This window comes from Salvelinus alpinus, chromosome 2 (genome assembly GCF_045679555.1).
Source record: "Salvelinus alpinus chromosome 2, SLU_Salpinus.1, whole genome shotgun sequence".
Lineage (NCBI taxonomy): Eukaryota > Metazoa > Chordata > Actinopteri > Salmoniformes > Salmonidae > Salvelinus > Salvelinus alpinus.
The window spans coordinates 38569327-38590348 of NC_092087.1; the positions used below are offsets into that span (position 1 = coordinate 38569327).

Sequence of the window (21022 nt, forward strand, 5' to 3'; positions counted from 1 at the left end):
GACAGCCCCTTATGGGTACACTCAATATGGCTGACATTGTATGCTTAATTGCCACGTTAACATGGAATGTTCATTAAAATGATGCTGTGGCTTTATAATGTCAATTGTGTTGACTGTTAATAAAGCACAAATTGAATGCTGTACTTCCAGCTTTATTTTCTGATCATGGGTACTCTAAAAATGGCCGCCAGTCTTCCCATCAATGACCCATTGACTTGGATGTCCGTTCTAGGAATTATATTTCTATGACTGACTTTGAAGGTAATGTATAGCTACATTTATGTTAGCTAATACAAGCTACAATACGGTAGTGATGAGAAAGAATGACTTTGTGACTAAATAGGATTTAGCAAGGTGTGTCAACAAAGTGCTTACTTTCACTTGCGCATCTTCTAATGGTTAACTAGAAATAGTTAACACACTCCAGAAAACAAATCAATCAGAGGAAATATTTATTCCTTTTTGCAAAACATTATGCCTCAAGCTTATTATTGCGTTTGCACCCACTACTAACCAGGGGTTGGAACCATTATGGTTTCGTTCTGAACAGAACCATTATTTTTTCTTACCGTTCCACTGTTCCGAACAACAAAATAAAGTTTTGAACCGGATCGAACCCAAAAAAAGTACCGGTTTATATTGTTCCTTTCTATTCTTTTTTAAACCTCTGAAACCGTCATTTATTTACATTTAGCTCGACATTAAATTACTTCACCAATTAGTGCGGATAGAGCAGCTTGCTATGGAGCGGGTAAGCAATTTAATCTCTATAGGAAAGTCTTTAAGAGCAAATTGTATTTTGCCGTAAAAGCATGGTAAAATCATAATGAAAGACAAACACACACACACACTGTGGTGCCAGTCACAGTGTAGGGCGCGAGATGCAACTGACATTTTGCAGATGACGAGAGCACGAGAGAGGAAGGAGGAAGCTTGCCTTGAAGCGCTGGGCACATTGCTACGGGAGCAGCACCACCTGAAAAAATTGTATTAATAAAGAAAGTATTTTTTCACAAAAGTAGTGCGCTGGGCCTTTACTAGTCCTGAATTAGCGCGGGGATTTTTTTTCTTCCAGCATCATGCTTGTAATGTCGGCAGTAGGCTACAGTAACCTATGCTTCAGAGGGGAGGGGCAGATAGCCTACACACAAGTATACCCACTGGCAAAGATTTCCAGCCGGTAGGCAGACGCTGGAATAAGTTTCTGAGTGGCAGTGAGGGCTTTGCATTGGCGCTTTGTTGCGATTTTTGTGGGACTGGAAAAAATGACCAGAATGTAATAGAAAGTTATTAACCGCTTCCCATGCTTTTAAAATAACGGTTATGTCCCGGAACAGTATAGATCACTTTAGTTTCAGGTTAGGGTTCTGTTCCTCAAATCCTTTCCTTCTTTTCCAGTTTTCGGTTCTGTTCCCTGAACTGGTTCCAACCCTTGCTACTAACCACTATTGTTATCCAGCATATTCATTTTAATTAGTGTGCTTGCTTCAGCAAGATCACTACTGTTAAATAGCTGATGCAATCGCTCAAATTTTCTTCGGGAAATGTACCTTTTCTAGTTATAGATGTAGCATGATGCTTTGCAGAGTAGCCAAATACAGTGCCTTCAGAAAGTGTTCATACCCCTTGACTGATTCCACATTTTGTTGTGTTACTGACTGAATTCCAAATCTTTTACATGTTTTAAAAAAAATGTCTTACCCATCTACACTCAATACCCCATAATAACAAAGTAAAAACATGTTTATAGAAAATGTTGCATATTTATTGAAAATGAAATACAGAAATATCTCATTTCTTCACACCCCTGAGTCAATACATGTTAGAATCATCTTTGGAAGTGATTACAGCTGTGAGTCTTTCTGGGTAAGTCTCTAACAGCTTTGCACACCTGGATTGTACAATATTTGCACTTTTGCCATTTTCAAGTTTTGCCATAGATTTTAAGCCGATTTAAGTCCAAACTATAAGTAGGCCACTCAGGAACATTCAATGTAATCTTGGTAAGCAACTTTAGTGTATATTTGGCCTTGTGTTTTAGGTTATTGTCCTCCTGAAAGGTGAATTTGTCTCCCTGTGTCTGTTGGAAAGCAGACTGAACCAGATTTTCCTCTAGGATTTTGCCTGTGCTTAGCTCTATTCCAATTCTTTTTTATCTTTAAAAAAAATCTTCCAGGTCCTTGCTGATGACAAGCATACCCATAACATGATGCAGACACCACCATGCTTGAAAATATGAAGAGTGGTACACAGTGACGTGTTGTGTTGGATTTGCCTCAAACATAACACTTTGTATTCAGGACATAAAGTTAATTTCTTTGCCACATTTTTTGCAGTTTTACTTTAGTACCTTATTGCAAACAGGATGCATATTTTAGAATATTTGTATTCTGTACCTGCTTTCTTCTTTTCGCTCTGTTATTTAGGTTAGTATTGTGGAGTAGCTACAATGTTGTTGATTCATCCTCAGTTTTCTCCTATCACAGCCATTAAACTCTGTAACAGTTTTAAAGTCACTATTGGCTTCATGGTGAAATCCCTGAGCGGTGTCCTTCCTCTCTAGTAACTGAGTTATCTTTGTAGTAACTGGGTGTATTGACACACCATCCAAATTGTAAATAATAACTTCACCATGCTCAAAGGATGTTCAACGTCTCCTTTTAAATTGTTTACCAATCTACCGATGTGGTTGAATCGGTGTTTGAAATTTACTGCTCGACTAAGGGGCCTTACAGGGGCAACACAGTATGTGTTTGGTACAGAGATGGTAGAAATGATTGTGACTTGTTAAGCAAATTCTTGCTCCTGAACATATTTAGGCTTGCCATAACAAAGGGGTTGAATACTTATTGACTCAAGACATTTCAGCTTTTCATTTTTTTGAACTTGTAAACATTAAAAAAATGATATTTCCACTTTGACATTATGGGGTATGATCTCAATTGCAGCCTTTTTAAATTCAGGCTGTAACACAACACAATGTGGAAAAAGTCAAGGGGTGTGAATACGTTCTGAACATGCTGAGGCTCTTGAGATTGCAGTCTTAATGTAGTAGATGATGTAACGGCTTAAAGTGCATTTGTGTGTGTGTGTGTGTGTGTGTGTGTGTGTGTGTGTGTGTGTGTGTGTGTGTGTGTGTATGCAGTGTGTGTCTTTTTAATCCACTCATCAACACTGGACTGAGCAGTGAATATAGAGCGGTGAACACAGAGGGGCGAACACATGGAGACCTTCAGATGACCTGACGTTTCAGAACATTTGTTTAGGCATGGCAGTACCACTGGCTCTGCAGACTGACAGACAGACAGACGGACACTGCTTTGTGTATGTCAACGTGTGGGAAAGGTCCTCCTCACTCGTACCGTATGTGGATATGTTGGGGAGCTCTGATGCTTGGGTCACCTTGACCTGGTTTGCAGAGGGAAGTCATGCAGCAGCTCTAATACCTGTACCAGATTCCAGTTTTCTCCGCTACCTGTCTCCACCAACCACAAGGCTGGCTATCCTGCATCTAAGCCTGTCACAGCCCAGCCCTGCAGCGATTGGACGGACACAGAGCCCCTGTCAGACAGTCAGGGATCTGTCTGGCTGTTTGTGATACTGGAGAAAGAGAGCAAGAGAGAGGGGGAGAGAAAGAGTGTGTATGAGAGTAAGAGAGAGAAGCACAGTCTTTCTGCTGACTATTCAGGATTCTAAAATGAAGCGTCATTCATCCGTAAATTGGATTAGCTCTGTGTGCGTGCGTGCGTGCGTGCGTGCGTGCGTGCGTGCGTGCGTGCGTGCGTGCGTGCGTGCGTGCGTGCGTGCGTGCGCGTGCGTGCGTGCGTGCATTTGTCCTGGTTCACCTTGACTTATTGTTCAGCTTTGAGATGATTTATTAGGTTGGCTAGACAAGGCATATGTTTGTTTAAACGTCTCTACCTGAACATGCTGTTTGAGATCAGCCTCAATACATTTACATTGTATGCCTGTCATAGACCTATGTGTTGAATCCTCTCTCCATAACCGTTTCACTGTAATCATATCAAATAATACGGTATGATATAATATGGTCGTCGTTTGTGGCTCGACTGTTGTATTTAAGAATAAGCATTTCTTCTGAGAGTCTAAGAGTATCTTTACCGTGAGACATGAATTAAATAGCCCCGGCCTATGATCCTTCCCCCACCTCACTTTAATTAACATGTTTACCATATCAATTACCTTCTTGAGTGTCGTATGTGTTTGATCCTGAGCATTGAGTAAAAGGTTTTACCACTGGATCTAATGCTCTAGTCTATTTACATAAAGATACCTAGCAACAAATCATGCATCACTGTCAATTCTGCGTATGCATATTTATCAGTGACCAGCCCTAATAATGTAATCACTCAGCAGCCAAGGTTAATGACTAACTGGTCAATGTTGCTATTAATAATACTCACTTCAAGGCAAATAGACAAGGTTACCCACACATCCATGGTCGGAATGTAAGAGAATGTGTTAAAAATGCAGACAACATGTAACATCTAACCTCCAACTGAGACATACAGCTTTTCCTGGTTAGGTTACGTGGCCCTTAAATCATGATGCCTATGAGGTATCCACAGAAAGGGTGAGCGGGTGACTAGTGGATGCTTTTATAGGCACTGGGTACCACTGTGCAGTATCTTTGTACATACTAGCTCATAACACCACCGAATGTTCTGTGATGTTAGGAGTCTGACCCTCTCTCCTGTTGTCTGTCTCAGCTGGATGACACTAGCTCTTCAGAGGGCAGCACCATAGACATCAAGCCTGACGTGGAGGAAGTGGTGGTGGTGGAGGTTGTGGAGGAGTTCCTGGACCCAGACGCCTGCTGGACAGATGGTAACTAAGAACCCACAGAGAGACACAGGCCTCAGTCTGGCCACAATAGCACTTAGCATTTATGCTAACTGATTTCATTGTGGGCCATGGCAAGTGTGGGTCTGTGAGTGTCTGTACTCATCTTCAGTTTGTATGGCATAATGAGGCCATTTTATGGACGTGTACGTGTGTAGTCAATAGTGTGTACATGTCCTAAATGTATTTGACTGTGTCAGTAACAGTGAGTGTGTGTGCCCTCTTATCCAGAATGTGTTGCCAAGTATAAGTTTTTGTACTTGCCCATCGATCATGGCTGGGGGAAGCACTGGTGGTTCCTGAGGAAGACAAGCTACCTGATTGTGGAGCATAACTGGTTTGAGACCGTCATCATCTTCATGATCCTTCTCAGTAGTGGGGCGTTGGTAAGAATGCACACATACACATTTGTTTTACTATCCTTGTGGGGACCAAACAATTGATTCCCATTCAAAATCATATTTTTCCTAACCCTAAATATAACCCTAATCCTTAACCTAAACCTAACCCTAATTCTAACCCTAGCCCTAAACCTAACCCCTAAGCCTAAAATAGCTTTTTTCCTTGGGTGGACTTGCGAAATGTCTCCATTTGTTTTACTATCCTTGTGTGGACTTCTGGTAAAAAACAAAACACACACACTAACAGTTTATCTCATACTAATTAAGTACTGTCTTACAGTAAACCGTATCAGTTCCGACAGAACGTACTGAAATTGAATAATTAAATCGATAAATATTTTATTCCCCCATCATGCCTTTTACCTGTCTACGACTGTTTGTGATATGATTCTTGCTAATGAGCAGCAAAGGTCTGTAATGCACCAACCTTTTAATCAAAAGAATCTAGCTTAGTTTTCAGCTTTCTGGAGGACTGTAGCACAATGGTGATTCAGAATGCTTACAGTGCCTTCAGAAAGTATTCATACCCCTTGATTTACAAGGTGGGTTACAAGGTGGGATTAAAATTGATTTAATTGTCATTTTTTTTGTCAACGATCTAAACAAAATACTCCGTAATGTCAAAGTGATTTTCCCCCCCCTAACATTAGTAAAAATATTATGAAATATAAAACACTAATATATCTTGATTACATAGGTATTCAACCCCCTGAGTCAATGCATGTTGGAATCACCTTTGGCAGTGATTACAGCTGTGAGTCTATCTGGGTAAGTTTCTAAGAGCTTTGCACACCTGGATTGTACCATATTTGCATTTTTTTTAATTTTTTTTATTCTTCAAGCTTTGTCAAGTTTTCAAGCAGATTTATGTCAAAACTGTAACTAGGCCACTCAGGAACATTCAATGTCGTCTTGGTAAGCAACTCCAGTGTACATTTGGCCTTGTGTTGAAGGTTATTGTCCTGCTGAAAGGTGAATTGGTCTCCCAGTGTCTGTTGTAAAGCAGACTGAACCAGGTCTTCCTCTAGGATTTTGCCTGTGCTTAACACTATTCCGTTTATTTTTATCAAAAGAAACTCCCTAGTCCTTGCTGATGACAAGCATACCCATTACATGATGCAGCCACAACCATGCTTGAAAATATGAAGAGAGGTACTCAGTGATGTGTTGGATTTGCCCCAAACATAACGGTTTGTATTTAGGACATACATTACATTTCTTTGACAATATTTTTGCAGTATTACTTTAGTGCCTTATTGCAAACAGGATGCATATTTTACAATGTTTGTATTCTGTACCTGCTTTCTTCTTATCGCTCTGTTATTTAGGTTAATATTGTGGAGTAGCTACAATGTTGTTGATCCATCCTCAGTCTTCTCCTATCACAGCCATTAAACTCTGTAACTGATTTAAAGTCACCATTGGCCTCATAGTGACATCCCTGAGTGGTTTGCTTCCTCTCCGACAACTGAGTTAGGAAGGATGCCTGTATCTTTGTAGTAACTGGGTGTATTGACACACCATCCAAAGGTTAATTAATAACCTAATAATAATAATAATTATAATAATAATAATTAATAATAATAATTATTAACCTAATAATAATAATAATAATCAATATCTGCTTTATTTTTTTTTTACCCATCTACTAATAGGTGCCCTTCTTTGCGAGGCATTGGTAAACCTTCCTGGTCTTTGTGGTTGAATCTGTGTTTGAAATTCACTGCTCGATTGAGGGACCTTGAAGATGATTGTATGTGTGGGGTAGAGAGATTTCGTAGTCATTCAAAAATCATGTTAAACACTATTATTGCGCACAGAGTGAGTCCATGCAACTTATTATGTGACGTGTTAAGCACATTTTTACTCCTTCACTTATATAGGTTTGCCATAACATAGGGGTTGAATACTTATTGAATCAAGACATTTCAGCTTTTCATTTTTAGTTAATTTGTAAACATTTCTAAAACCATAATTCCACTTTGACATTATGGTGTATTGTGTGTAGGCCAGTGACACAAAATCTCAATACAACAAAATGTGGAAAAGGGTGTGAATATTTTCTGAATTAAAGTTTTCACATCCATTTACTTTTTCCACATTTTGTTGTGTTATAGCCTGATTTTAAAATCGATTAAATGTAGATTTTTTTTGTCACTGGCCTACACACAATACCCCATAGTGTCAAAGTGGAATGATGTTTTTCTGAATTTTTATAAATGAATTAAAAATGAAAAGCTGAACTGTCATGAGTCAATAAGTATTCAACTCCTTTGTTATGTAACCCACACATACAATTATGTGTAAGGTCCCTCAGTCGAGCAGTGAATTTCAAACACAGTTTCAACAACAAAGATCAGGGACGCTTTCGAATGCCTCGCAAAGAAGGGCACCTATTGGTAAATGGGTAAAGAATTTAAAAGCAGACATTGAATATCCCTTTGCGCATGGTAAAGTTATTAATTAACCTTTGGATAGTGTATCATTATACCCAGTCACTACAAAGATAGAGGCGTCCTTCCTAACTCAGTTGCCGGAGAGGAAGGAAACCGCTCAGGGATTTCACCATTAGGCCAATGGTGACTTTAAAACAGTTACAGAGTTTAATGGTGTAACGATAGTCATTTTCTTCCTCCTCCTCGTACGAGGAGAGGCGAGACGGATCGGACCAATACGCAGAGTGGTTAGTTTCCATAGTGATTTAATATATAACAAAAACAATATGCGATACAAAATAACTACCGTGACAGTCCCGTGTGGCGAAACACTGACACAAGAACAAACACCCACAAAACACACGTGAAACCCCGGCTGCCTAAGTATGATTCTCAATCAGGGACAACGATTGACAGCTGCCTCTGATTGAGAATCATACCAGGCCGAACACACAAAATCCCAACATAAAAATCACACATCGACAACCCACCCAACTCACGCCCTGACCATACTAAATAAATACAAAAACAAGGGAAAACAGGTCAGGAACGTGACAAATGGCTGTCATAGGAGAAAACTGAGGATGGATCAACAACATTGTATTACTCCACAATACTAACCTTATTGACAGAGTGAAAAGAAGGAAGCCTGTACAGAAAAAAATATTCCAAAACATGCATCCTGTTTAAAACCTCTCTGGGATAGGTGGGACATTAACGTCCCAAATGGCCAAAATACAGTGAAAACGCAGAGCGCCAAATTCAAATAAATTACTATAAAAATGTAACTTTCATGAAATCACACATGCAATACACCAAATTAAAGCTACACCTGTTGTGAATCCAGCCAACGTGTCGGATTTCAAAAATGCTTTACGGCGAAAGGAAACGATGCTATTATCTGAGGATAGCACCCCAGCAAACAAACACAGACAATCATATTTCAACCCTCCAGGCGCGACACAAAACGCAGAAATAAAGATATAATTCATGCCTTACCTTTGACGAGCTTCTTCTGTTGGCACTTCAATATGTCCCATAAACATCACAAATGGTCCTTTTGTTCGGATTAATTCCGTCGATATATATCCAAAATGTCCATTTATTTGGCGCGTTTGATCCAGAAAAACACCGGTTCCAACTCGCGCAACATGACTACAAAACTTCTCATAAGTTACCTGTAAGCTTTGTCCAAACATTTCAAAGTACTTTCCTAATACAACTTTAGGTATTTTTTTACGTAAATAATCGATAAAATTTAAGACGGGACATACTGTGTTCAATACCGGAGGAAAACAAAGTGGAGAGTGCTTTTCAGGTCACGCGCCTCTAACAAATATTACACTTCCCTCTACCCTCGTTCTGAACAGTGCTACTTCTTAATTTCTCAAAGGAAAAACCTCAACCAATTTCTAAAGACTGTTGGCATCCAGTGGAAGCGATAGGAACCGCAAGAAAGTCGCTTAGAAATCTGGATTCCCAATGAAAACTCATTGAAAAGAGAGTGACCTCAATTTTTTTAAATTCTGAATGGTTTGTCCTCTGAGTTTCGCCTGCCAAATAAGTTCTGTTATACTCACAGACATGATTCAAACAGTTTTAGAAACTTCAGAGTGTTTTCTATCCAAATATTTTAATAATATGCATATCTTATCTTCTGGGCCTTAGTAGCAGGCAGTTTACTTTGGACACGCTTTTCATCCGGACGTCAAATACCGGCCCCTATCCCAAAGAAGTTAAAACAAGGCACTAAAGTAATACTGCAAAAAATGTGGTAACGCAATCAACTTTGTGTCCTGAACACAAAGTGTTATGTTTGAGGCAAATCCAACATTACTGAGTACCAGTCTCAATTTTTTGGACTTCCTTACCAAGACAGTGAATGTTCCTGAGTGTCTCAAGTTACAGCTTAGACTTAAACCTGCTTGAAAATCTACGGCAAAACCAGAAAATGATTGTCTAGCAATGATCAACAGCCAATTTGACACAGCTTGAAGAATTCTGAAAAGAATAATGGGTAAATATTGTACAATCCAGGTGTGCTAAGCTCTTAGAGACTTACCCAGAAAGACTCACAGCTGTAATCACTGCCAAAGGTGATTCTATGATGAATTGACTTAGGGCTGTGTAAACTTATGTAAATTAGATATTTCTGAATTTAATTTTCAATACATTTGCAAACTTTTGTAAAAACATGTTTTCACTTTGTCATTAGGGGGTATTGTGTGTGGATAGGTGAGAACAAAATATATTTAATCCATTTTGAATTCAGGCTGTAACAACAACATGTGGAATAAGTCAAAGTCTATGAACACTTTCTGAAGGCCCTGTATGTGTTCAGGAATGGACAGAGGGGATATAGAATAGTGGGGCTGAGGTGACTATTAACCCTACAGTACAGAGAGAACCTGTTCCATCACATACAGTAGCCTACCTCCTCTTTCACTACTGTGGGCAATGACTATGTAAACACCGCACCTGAGAGCATTCAATACATTGTCATATGAGAGAGAATAACTACATTCACATAGTTTGCCATGAACATAGGGCAGTATTAACGTTAGCACAGTTGAATCCCAAGACATTAGACGCAATCAGGTGTCTGTAGAGAAGACAATACTGTATATAAAAAAGACAGCATAACACTTTTTGGAGGACTGAGACAGGATGGTCTTTGCTAATTTGACCAATTGCACCTTTAACACTATATACTGTAGTTTTCAGAGAATTCATATTTCAACAGGAAAAGCAAATGGCACAACTATCTATAACACCTTTAACCATAGAGAGGGTCATGAGTTTTTCACTTAACAGGAAAAACTCAGAGGCCTAATCATAAGACAAGATGTCCAGTCACGTCAGTGTTGTTAAGCTGCTGCTGTTCTGTTTTCCCCTCCCCCAGGCCTTTGAGGATGTGTACATAAATAAGAGGAAGACCATTAAGATTATCCTGGAGTACGCAGACAGCGTGTTCACCTATATCTTCATCCTGGAGATGGTGCTCAAATGGGTGGCCTATGGCTGGGTCAAATACTTCACCAACGCCTGGTGTTGGCTGGACTTCTTCATTGTGGATGTAAGTAACTTATCCAACTGACTCTGTTACTTCTTGCCTCCTCTTATGATTTCCTTCCTCCATCTTTCCATCCTTTATTATTTTGTGCTGGTCTCTCTTTTAATCTCTTTTCATCTCTCTTGCTTTGTCTTCATGTTCTTCTTCTCTGGCTATGTCTTTTATGTCTCTTGCTTCTCTCTCTGTCAGTCTTCGTTTTATGAGAGTTGATGAGCTTTCCTCTCCTCTTCCCAAGTTGGATTCTGTTTCCCTTCAAGCACACTGTAGCTGTAACCAGATGACTCTTTGTTCCTGATCTGAGACAACTTTGATAATAAGGGACTTGAATATCTCAAATGATGATGCTGCAGTGTGGCCATTTAGTACTGATTGCAGATGCTGGGTTATGGACATGACATCAAATCATTACCTATTGACATAGAACATTTAGCAGGCATAACAAAAATCTCCCTTCTTCCCATAAATATACTCTGTATAGTACGTAACTCAAACATTTGCCAATTCGACTGCTTTGTCAACAAAAGTCGACCAATCTTTTAAGTGGATTTAATTTAATTTAATTATATTCTTACGCTCCAGCTGAAATGTTGAAAGGCCTGGCATCATTCATTGATATTATGGCCTTTCCCGTTGTATCTCTCTACCCTGTTTATCTAACTCTATGGGCTAGTGTGTAATCTGTTGCTGTGGAGTTGACCTATCTTGTCATTGCTGTGAGTGAACTGGTGTAATATGGAATATTACAGCCTGGGATGGGAGGTGTGGTATTAGCAGTGAGTCAACAATGTGGTTTACAATAGCACTTTACTATGTAAACAACAAAGGTGAACCACCATGTGCACATAGGTGATAGTAGGGGTAGAGGGTGAAAGGCAGGACGATAAATGGGATGGCGGGGACAGTCAACAATTTTTGACATTTATCTTTAAAGAAAAATCAAAAGAAAAATGTTACACTGTCCACATGGGACACATCACAATGCCATACAAGCTCTCTTCGGTTTTGGTGTTGCAATGTGGGGGGTTTCATCCAGTGTTGCTTTGCCCAGTAACATTTTTCTACTGTTGTGTATCGAAGGCTGTGGTGTCTGTATCTTCCCCTGTCTCTGGAAGAGCAAATGTAAAGTTATATTTTGCACTTGACCTGTCCTGTTGGATGTGTTGAGTTGGGTTATGTGATGGATGGATGGTAAGTCAAGTCATGACTTCTGAGTCAACCCTTAAACTCCATTATCAACTAATGTGTTCTCAATCCTGATGGTTTATGTATGTGTTAATGTCTGTGCTCAGTTTTGTGGGAGTGTGTGTGTGTTTGTGTTTGTTTGTGTGTGTGTGCGCCTGCCTGTGCATTGTGGGTTACTCAGAAGGTGCACATCTCTCTCCTCAGTATCTATTTACAGAGCCAGAGGAGGGAGGGATGGCGGCCACTCCCCACCTTTACTACAGGGGGCGCCAAGCAGACAGAGGCTGAAGGTGACCATCACCCCAAAGAGCAACGACAGTGTAGTAGCCGAGAGGACAGTGGAAGCTTTAGCGTGCCATTAGAAAAGCCAGGGGACAGACATGGACAAAGGCTGTGTGTATATGTGATAGCGATCATTTTAATATTAAATCTACCTCTTTGAGAAAAAGAAAGCCATGGTATAGAATAGCATAGTTTCATGGGTAGTACTCAATACATTATGTATATATATCTAATGTGCATTTTCATGAATGAGTGAAACCAAAAGATCAGCTCTTTCTCAAACACAGCCTTTGTCAACAGTTCCCAGAAGAGAAGAAGTCTGTCCCTTCAGAGCTGTGATAATGTATAGTATTTGTCATTGGTAGACTCTAAATATGTTTTAGACATATTTGCGAATCCCTTTGAATGAAACTGTCCCCTGTTTCTCAATGCCCATATGACAGTCCAGAGTCCTCTGCCATTTGATGAGGAATGAAGGCAGTATAATATGTTTTCCCTTGACCCAAATCCACCCTGCCAGTATCACATTATCATGGATGGTCATGGGAGACAGAGGGGAAGGGAGCTCAAGTTTTCTAACAGGCATGGTGTCCCGTGGTCTCTGTGCCTCTTTGACTCCTTGTGCCTCTCTGTCCTGTAACTACTCTACCACCGTGTCAAACCACATCTTTGGTCCCTTGGGTCACCTTATGTAGGCTATGGCTCCGTCATCAGTTCAATTTGTGGTCTAGAATAGAATGAAATGTGAGTATAAGATGGCTCAGGGATGTGCACATTCAACCTGTACCTTCTCTCGCAGGTACCTATAACCGTGTCTCTCTTAAAATTAAAAGGGGTGTTGTACTGCAGACGAGAGGGACTTGGCTTGGATGTGTTGAGGGGCCAGGGTAAGATTCTTGTGGTTTTGTCTCGGCACTCTCCCTTTCACAGGTTGTCCTCTCTCCTACTCGTCCCCACTACCGTCCTCACCCTCCTGGCTCCCATCTCCATTCTTATACTCAACTGGTACTTTGTGAATTGTGTGAATATTGTACATTTACTGTGTGTCTTGTGTCATATTGAGTGAATTTTTGTGAACGCATTTCTCCTCTCAAATTTCCCATTTGTTTGATTCTGCTACCTCTTTTTCTCTCCCCTTATTTTCCTCCTCTTTCTCTGTCAACCAAACGTTTCTAACCAGGTATACTGTGAGCTTATTTTCAAGCTTCACCTGCATTATAAACTAAACCAAAACAACAATCAAAATTGGTGCAGTAGGGTCTATCTCTCTGTTACCCTTTCTAACTGTTTGGACACTCTCTCTTCCTTCTCTCTTACTCTCTCTCTCTCTCTCTCTCTCTCTGTATAGGTGTCTATAATCACTCTTATAGCTAATGCGATGGGCTACTCCGATCTAGGGCCCGTTAAATCACTACGGACATTGAGGGCATTGAGGCCCCTTAGGGCCCTGTCTCGTTTTGAAGGGATGAGGGTAAGATCTAAAACACCAGGCAGCTGGTCCTTCTGCATGTCCATTCAACAGTTACAGCACCAATGCATGCTTTAATGAACTAGACAAGATGATCATGGACAGCACTCACCTCAACTTAGCTAACACTTTCCCAGCCTAATTGTAGCCAAACCAATGTCCAAATGGAGATTCAGGAAAATCTAAAATGAATCCCCACGCTTGTCTCATAGCAGTGCAATGGCGCTGTCCCAATCAAAACGGTGCTGAAATTACCATCTAGTTGACCACACGTGGGTAGGTAATTGCTTCAAATTTATTACAAGGATTGGATAACTTTGGGAGTTTCAGTAAGCAACATTTTGATAGGCCTACATGCCTTCAATTGCATTATCCTACTTTATTCCAATATTTTCGTTGTCATTCAGTGATATTTATTCCCACAGTAATTATTTATGGATCCATCTAGTTGTGGTTAAGAAAACAGTGCATGCTTAGTGGTGGGAGATGCGAAGAGATGGACAAAGTGGCATGCCTTGCAAAGTTTATAACTGGCAACCATCAAGAGAGCAGTGCATGCCAAAGCTGCCTCAGCATTATGGCTATGTTTCATACTAAGCCTTAGGCAGAACTTTACTGAAATGATTGCTAGGTCATTTGGCTTTGATACCTGCAAGAGGCAATGCCTTTGAGATATAAAGAAAAGGTATGATAAAATTGTAAGAAAAACTTCTTAGTTTCAAAGGGACACAAGTTTATTTCGATTATATCAATATTTGCTCTTAAAGGCTTTTCCACTGCCATTTCTCACATAATACATTTTACCGACACAAAAAGATCCCACCATGTCAAACAAACAAATTATCTCTAGACATTTATAAAATTGTACCAAAACTTCCTGTTTCTATCATAGCTGTCGTGATTTTCTTTTATACGGTATGACTTTACTCGCATAAAAACTGTGGATGGAAATCTGGTTAGTGACCCGCCATTTGCATGAAACGTTATCATTTCAGAAAGTCTTGTTTAAAAGAAAAGAAGAAAAAAATGTCACCTTTATTTAACCAGGTAGGCCAGTTGAGAACAAGTTCTCATTTACAACTGCGACCTCAACAAGATAAAGGATAGCAGTGCGACAAAAAACAACACAGAGTTACATATGGAATAGACAAACGTACAGTCAATAACACGATAGGAAAATCTGTATACGGTGTGTGCAAACTTAGTAAGGAGGTAAGGCTATAAATAGGCCAATAGTGGCGAAGTAATTATAATTTAGCTATTTGCACTGGAGTGATATATGTGCAGATGAGGATGTGCAAGTAGAAATACTTGTGTGCAGAACTCCCTAGGTAGTTGGTTGGATGGATGGGCTATTTACAGATGGGCTGTGTACAGCTACAGCGATCGGTAAGCTGCTCTGACAGCTGACGCTTAAACTTCAGTGATTTTTGCAATTCGTTCCAGTCATTAGCTGCAGAGAACTGGAAGGAAAGGCGGCCAAAGAGGTGTTGGCTTTGGGGATGACCAGTGAAATATACCTGCTGGGGTGCGTGCTACGGGTGGGTGTTGCTACGGTGACCAAAGATAAGGCGGAGCTATAGCTAGCAAAGACTTATAGATGACCTGGAGCCAGTGGGTTTGGCGACAAATATGTAGCGAGGACCAGCCAACGAGAGCATACAGGTTGCAGTGGTGGGTAGTATATGGTGCTTTGGTGACAAAACGAATGGCACTATGATAGACTGCATCCAATTTGCTGAGTAGAGTGTTGGAGGCTAATTTGTAAATGACATCGCCGAAGTCAAAGATTGGTAGGATAGTCAGTTTTACAAGGGTAAGTTTGGCAGCATGAGTGAAGGAGGCTTTGTTGCAAAATAGGAAGGTGCAACTGTCACGACTTCCGCCGAAGTTGGCGGTCGACGTTCGGCGGTCGACGTCACCGGCTTTCTAGTCGCCACAGATCCATGTTTCATTTTCGTTTGGTTTTGTCTTCATTATTACACACCTGATTTCTATTCCATTAATTATGTTCCTTATTTAACCCCCTGGCTTCCCTCTCTGTTTTGTGTGTTATTGTTTGTCATGTGGGTTCGTGTTATTTGTGCTTTGGATTTTGTGTTCTGTGTTGGAACATTATTCTCTCATTCTTCGAGTAAACTGTCGGACTATACTCATCTCTGTGTCCTGCGCCTGACTCCACCTTTCTGCATTTCACCAACACCCTCACAGCAACTGATATATTAAGAAAGCAATGATTATCTCAAATATGGATTGAAAGGAATTTCAGGTTAATTGTAATGATAAAATGTTGATTGGTAAAATGGCAATATGTTGCAAAGCTGCCTCATCACAATGTCAAAACAGAGTAGAGATGTAGAACTTGTGAAAGAAAACTGGAGAATGAAATCACTCATCCCATATGAATGGTACGTCATTTTTTAACTGAAATTGGCAAGCTATTGTACTTAATTTAGAGCCTTCACTTCTACTATCGAGGGCTTTCAAGCAAGAGATCCTCCCTGTACCCTGTTCCGTCAACTACTGTTTCACGTGTCTCACTCTAACCTTCCGATGTAACACACGACTTACAAGAATCACCCCAGAAAACCTAACCCCATTGGCCCCATGTGGGTATTCAGCACGGGCTAGCCCAAGCCAACAAAGGCTAGCCCACATGAATCCCACGCCAGTCCGACATCACAGAGTTTTCAAACCCAGACTCCCAACAGGACGATATTTTGACAGACCAGACCGGGGTTTGGGATGTCAATGAGAAAAGTGAAAAATGTGACCTTAGTTGTGATTTTCTTTTTTTTAAATGTAAGTATTACAGTAGCTGAATATGTAATTACTCCAACCTTGTGAAAGTGACAAAATTACACGTTTTAATTTTGATCAAAAACAACTTCATATCGAAGGAGCCTGCACATGCCCAATTCGGTGCGACACAACTGTTAGACGCAATGACTTGTTTCAGCACATGAGCTCAGCTAGCTAACGTCGCCATGACATCGTCTACAAGTATGATCAGGGATTTATATTGCAGAAGCAGTTTCTGGAGTTATTCATACTAAACCATCTTTGCTGACATGGGCTAGCCATCACCAGCCCAACACAGGCTAGCCCACACCAATCCCCCACAGCCAAACACAGGCTATCCTACACCAACCTAACACAGGCTAGCCCACACCAAGTCCACATCAACACAACACAGAACAGCCTACACCAACCTAACATAGGCTTACCCACAACAAACCCACACCAGCCCAGCATGGGCTTTCCCACACCAAGCTCACACCAGCCCGTGTGCACACCATTGCCACAAATCTTCGAATGAGCCCCCGCCTCTTTATTATGAAGTAGGGCTAGCCTGTGTTGGGTTGGTGATGGCTGACCCACACCAAGCCCAACTTGGGCCTGCCCACACTAAGTCCAGCATGGGCTAGCCCACACCAGCTTCTTCATAACATATAGCAGGAGGAATCTTAGAATATTTGTGGGCGTGGTTTGCAAACAGTTATTTTTGTGCAACTGTAACTGAGAGTGTTGTTCCAGTTTAAAGGGTGTGTTGTGTGATGCTGAAAATAAGTCATGTTAAGAAGTCTTTAAAATAATAAGATATTTAAGAAAACATTATCTAAGTGCATGGGGAATATGAGGAACTTATCAGTTTTTCTAGTAAGATATATGTATGATAGTAACAACTTGGTTGTCAACAATGTAACATGTTAGCTAAATACCTGTAACGGTGGTCCTCCTCCTCTTCAATCTTAAAGGAGGAGTAGTGATGGAACCAAGGCGCAGCGGGTTGTGAACACATAATTTATTAAAGAAAACACGAACTTGACTAAAACTAACAAAACAACAAACGGTGTAGACAGACCTGGACGACGAACTCACATAAACACGAAGAACGCACGAACAGGGAAAATAGCCTACACATAAATGACATGAACAAACAAACCGAACAGTCCCGTAATGGTGCGACAAAACACTGACACGGAAGACAACCACCCACAACGAACACTGTGAAACAACCTACCTAAATATGACTCTCAATTAGAGGAACGCCAAACACCTGCCTCTAATTGAGAGCCATACCAGGCAACCCTTAAACCAACATAGAAACAGACAACATAGAATGCCCACCCAAACTCACGTCCTGACCAACTAACACATACAACAAACTAACAGAAATAGGTCAGGAACGTGACAATACCTTTAAAGTTGGAAAATTATACAATTTTTTATGTAAGTAAATAAGTTTGATTTTAATAAATAAAAAATAAATAATTGGGGCCACTTTCCTTGGGGCCAATGTGGAGCTCATCGGCTCAATTTGGGCAGCCTACATGGGACCAATATTTTAGCCGGCATTGGGCCCACATCGTGCCTATGTGGGCATGTTTGCTTGTACCAGTTTCTCTTGAGTACAATTATAGAAAACTGAATGTGTAAGCCGAGCATTTGGGCAGGGATTATTTGTTGAAGCCTTGGCACGTGAGACACCTACACCAAGTGAGACTCATAGTAACATTTCTCACAGCTTAATATGCCGCAGTTTGTTATTGGTTTAGAACTTCACGTAGTATCATCAGTCAATTTCCTGTGATGGATTTTACCACTACTGGTTGTTATTCTTTGAAATGTTGGTCTTGTCTCCTCTCCAACTTGTAATTCCTACACAATCTCCCCAACCAGCTCTGTCTACTGATCTCCCTAGTTATGTCATGTCACCAGAGTTTGGTGAAATACACTACATGACCAAAGGTATGTGCACACCTGCTCATCAAACATCTCATTCAAAATCATGGGTATTAATATGGAGTTGGTCCCCCCTTTGGTGCTATAACAGCCTCCACTCTTCTGGGAAGGCTTTCCACTAAATGTTGGAACATTGTTGCGGGGACTTGCTTCCATTCAGCCACAAGAGCATTAGTGGGGTCAGGCACTGATCTAGGGCGATTAGTCCTGGCTCGCAGTTGGCGTTCCAATTCATCCCAAAGGTGTTTGATGGGGTTGAGGTCAGGGCTCTGTGCAGGCCAGTCAAGTTCTTTCACACCGATCTCGACAAACCATTTCTGTATGGACTCGCTTTGTGCACAGAGGCAATGTCATGCAGGAAAGGGCCTTCCCCAAACTGTTGCCACAAGGTTGGAGCACAGAATCGTCTAAATCAAATCAAATCAAATGTATTTATATAGCCCTTCTTACATCAGCTGATATCTCAAAGTGCTGTACAGTAACCCAGCCTAAAACCCCAAACAGCAAGCAATGCAGGTGTAGAATGTCATTGTATGCTGTAGCGTTAAGATTTCCCTTCACTGCAACTAAGGAACCTGAACCATGAAAAACAGCCCCAGACCATTATTCCTCCTCCACCAAACTTTACAGTTGGCACTATGCATTAGGGCAGGTAGCGTTCTCCTGGCATCCGCCAAACCCAGATTTGTCCGTCAGACTGCCACATGGTGAAGTGTGATTCATCACGCCAGAGAACGTGTTTCCACTGCTCAAGAGTCCAATGGCGGCGAGCTTTACACCACTCCAGCTGAAGCTTGGCATTGCACATGGTGGTCTTAGGCTAGTGTGCGGCTGCTCGGCCATGGAAACCCATTTCATGAAGCTCCCGACAAACAGTTCTTGTGCTGATGTTACTTCCAGAGGCAGTTTGGAACTCGGGAGGGAGTGTTGCAACCGAGGAGGAGAGACTATTTTACGTGCTACGCGCTTCAGCACTAGGCGGTCCCGTTCCGTGAGCTTGTGTGGCATACCATTTCGCTGCTGAGCCGTTGTTGCACCTAGACGTTTCCACTTCACAATAAAAGCACTTAAAGTTGTCCGGGGCAGCTCTAGTAAGGCCTAAATTTGACAAACTGACTTGTTGGAAGGGTGGCATCATATGACAGTGCCACGTTGAAACTCACTGAGCTCTTCAGTAAGGCCATTCTACTGCCAATGTTTGTCTATGGAGATTGCATGGCTGTGTGCTCGATTTTATACACCTGCCAGCAACGGGTATTGCTGAAATAGCTAAATCCAGTAATTTGAAGGGGTGTTCACATACTTTTGTATATATCTCAGAATTAACCATCTGTAAATAACAATGTGAAGCAAAGCCCTAGAAACGCAACTCTTATTCCTGTCCCTTGATGTCAACTTCTAAGTTTTATAGTCTCTATTCAAACCGTATCCCGGAAGTTCTGCTTTACAGCGTGATTTAAATTTAAAGGCAATATTCGCGCATTAGCGGAAACTGCATTATTTGTTGATTTTTGATCCCCATTAGCTTTTGCAGAAGCAGCAGCTACTCTTCCAGGGGTCCACAAAAAATACAAAACATTACAAGTAACAAAACACTGATACACTGATAGACAAGGACAGTCAGACAAATAAAAAATACAATGATATGCAATCAATACAACAACAAAAATGACAAACAATACGACTAAAAATGTATTTGTGCGTTAGTGTGTCTGTGTGTGCGTGTGTGTGCGTGTGTGTGTCCCCTCACAGTCCCTGCCGTTCCACTTGCGGTAAACGCTGCATATGTCGTACCAATCGGAAATGACCTTTTCATTTCTATCCTGCAATCTGTAAATCTTCAGCGATACAGACTGAATAGAGCCCTAAACCTCCATAATACAGGATCATTCTGCTATTATTTGACTGATAATGTCTGAAACATTTACTCCATGTAACATGCATGTCATACACATACACCAGAGAACCATGTTTCCCTTCTTGGCAACAGCAGTCGACAATAATAGAAAAACAGAACAACAACATCTGACAATAGTAGTAGTTTTTTTTTTTTTTTACACTCACTTATTGATAAGGTACACTTATAACATCTTCAAGGCCTTGTTATGAAGAGGGAACCAAGTCCATTACATTATTATGATGTACATTTAGTGAGGTTTACTCCCTGGTCTACTCATCAAGGTAACTAAATAGGTGTAGTTATTGAGGTCATTTGCCATAATCACTACACATTCTGAGGGAAACCTTCAGCAAAGTCCACTCTGACTGTCTTGTCAAGGTGGGAACATGGCTCTGTAAATGAGCCTGTATGACTGTGCATGCCAGGCTCAGCCCTCTAAGAGCTTCTGGATGTCCTGCATTAAAACATCACATGTACATCGCCGGAGCATTACACTGTGTGCTACTGCTGACACCGCCACCGCTTATCTGTGTATGACGGGGGGACGGGGGGGAAGATAAAGGCATGGTTTGGGGAGAAGTGGAATTGTCAGCTGCTTTCCATTGTACTGCTGTTGTGACAGATTGGCCAGACGTTCTATGACTGAGATATGTGGATAGGCCTACTCTCTTA

The 21022-nt window shown here is 41.0% G+C and overlaps 1 protein-coding gene across 6 annotated transcripts in view; it reads left to right on the plus strand.

The window, feature by feature from the left end:
* Positions 1–21022, plus strand: part of LOC139560258 (sodium channel protein type 8 subunit alpha-like) — a 110404-nt gene that overhangs the window by 72402 nt on the left and 16980 nt on the right. For 4 of the 6 annotated variants that reach the window (XM_071376875.1, XM_071376890.1, XM_071376909.1 and 1 more), the window contains 4 exons: positions 4731–4848; positions 5095–5249; positions 10602–10775; positions 13585–13707. In XM_071376875.1, coding sequence (XP_071232976.1) covers positions 4731–4848; positions 5095–5249; positions 10602–10775; positions 13585–13707 — 570 coding nt within the window. The remainder of the gene's footprint in view (positions 1–4730; positions 4849–5094; positions 5250–10601; positions 10776–13584; positions 13708–21022) is intronic. The other 2 variants (XM_071376900.1, XM_071376914.1) reach the window with 1 other exon arrangement.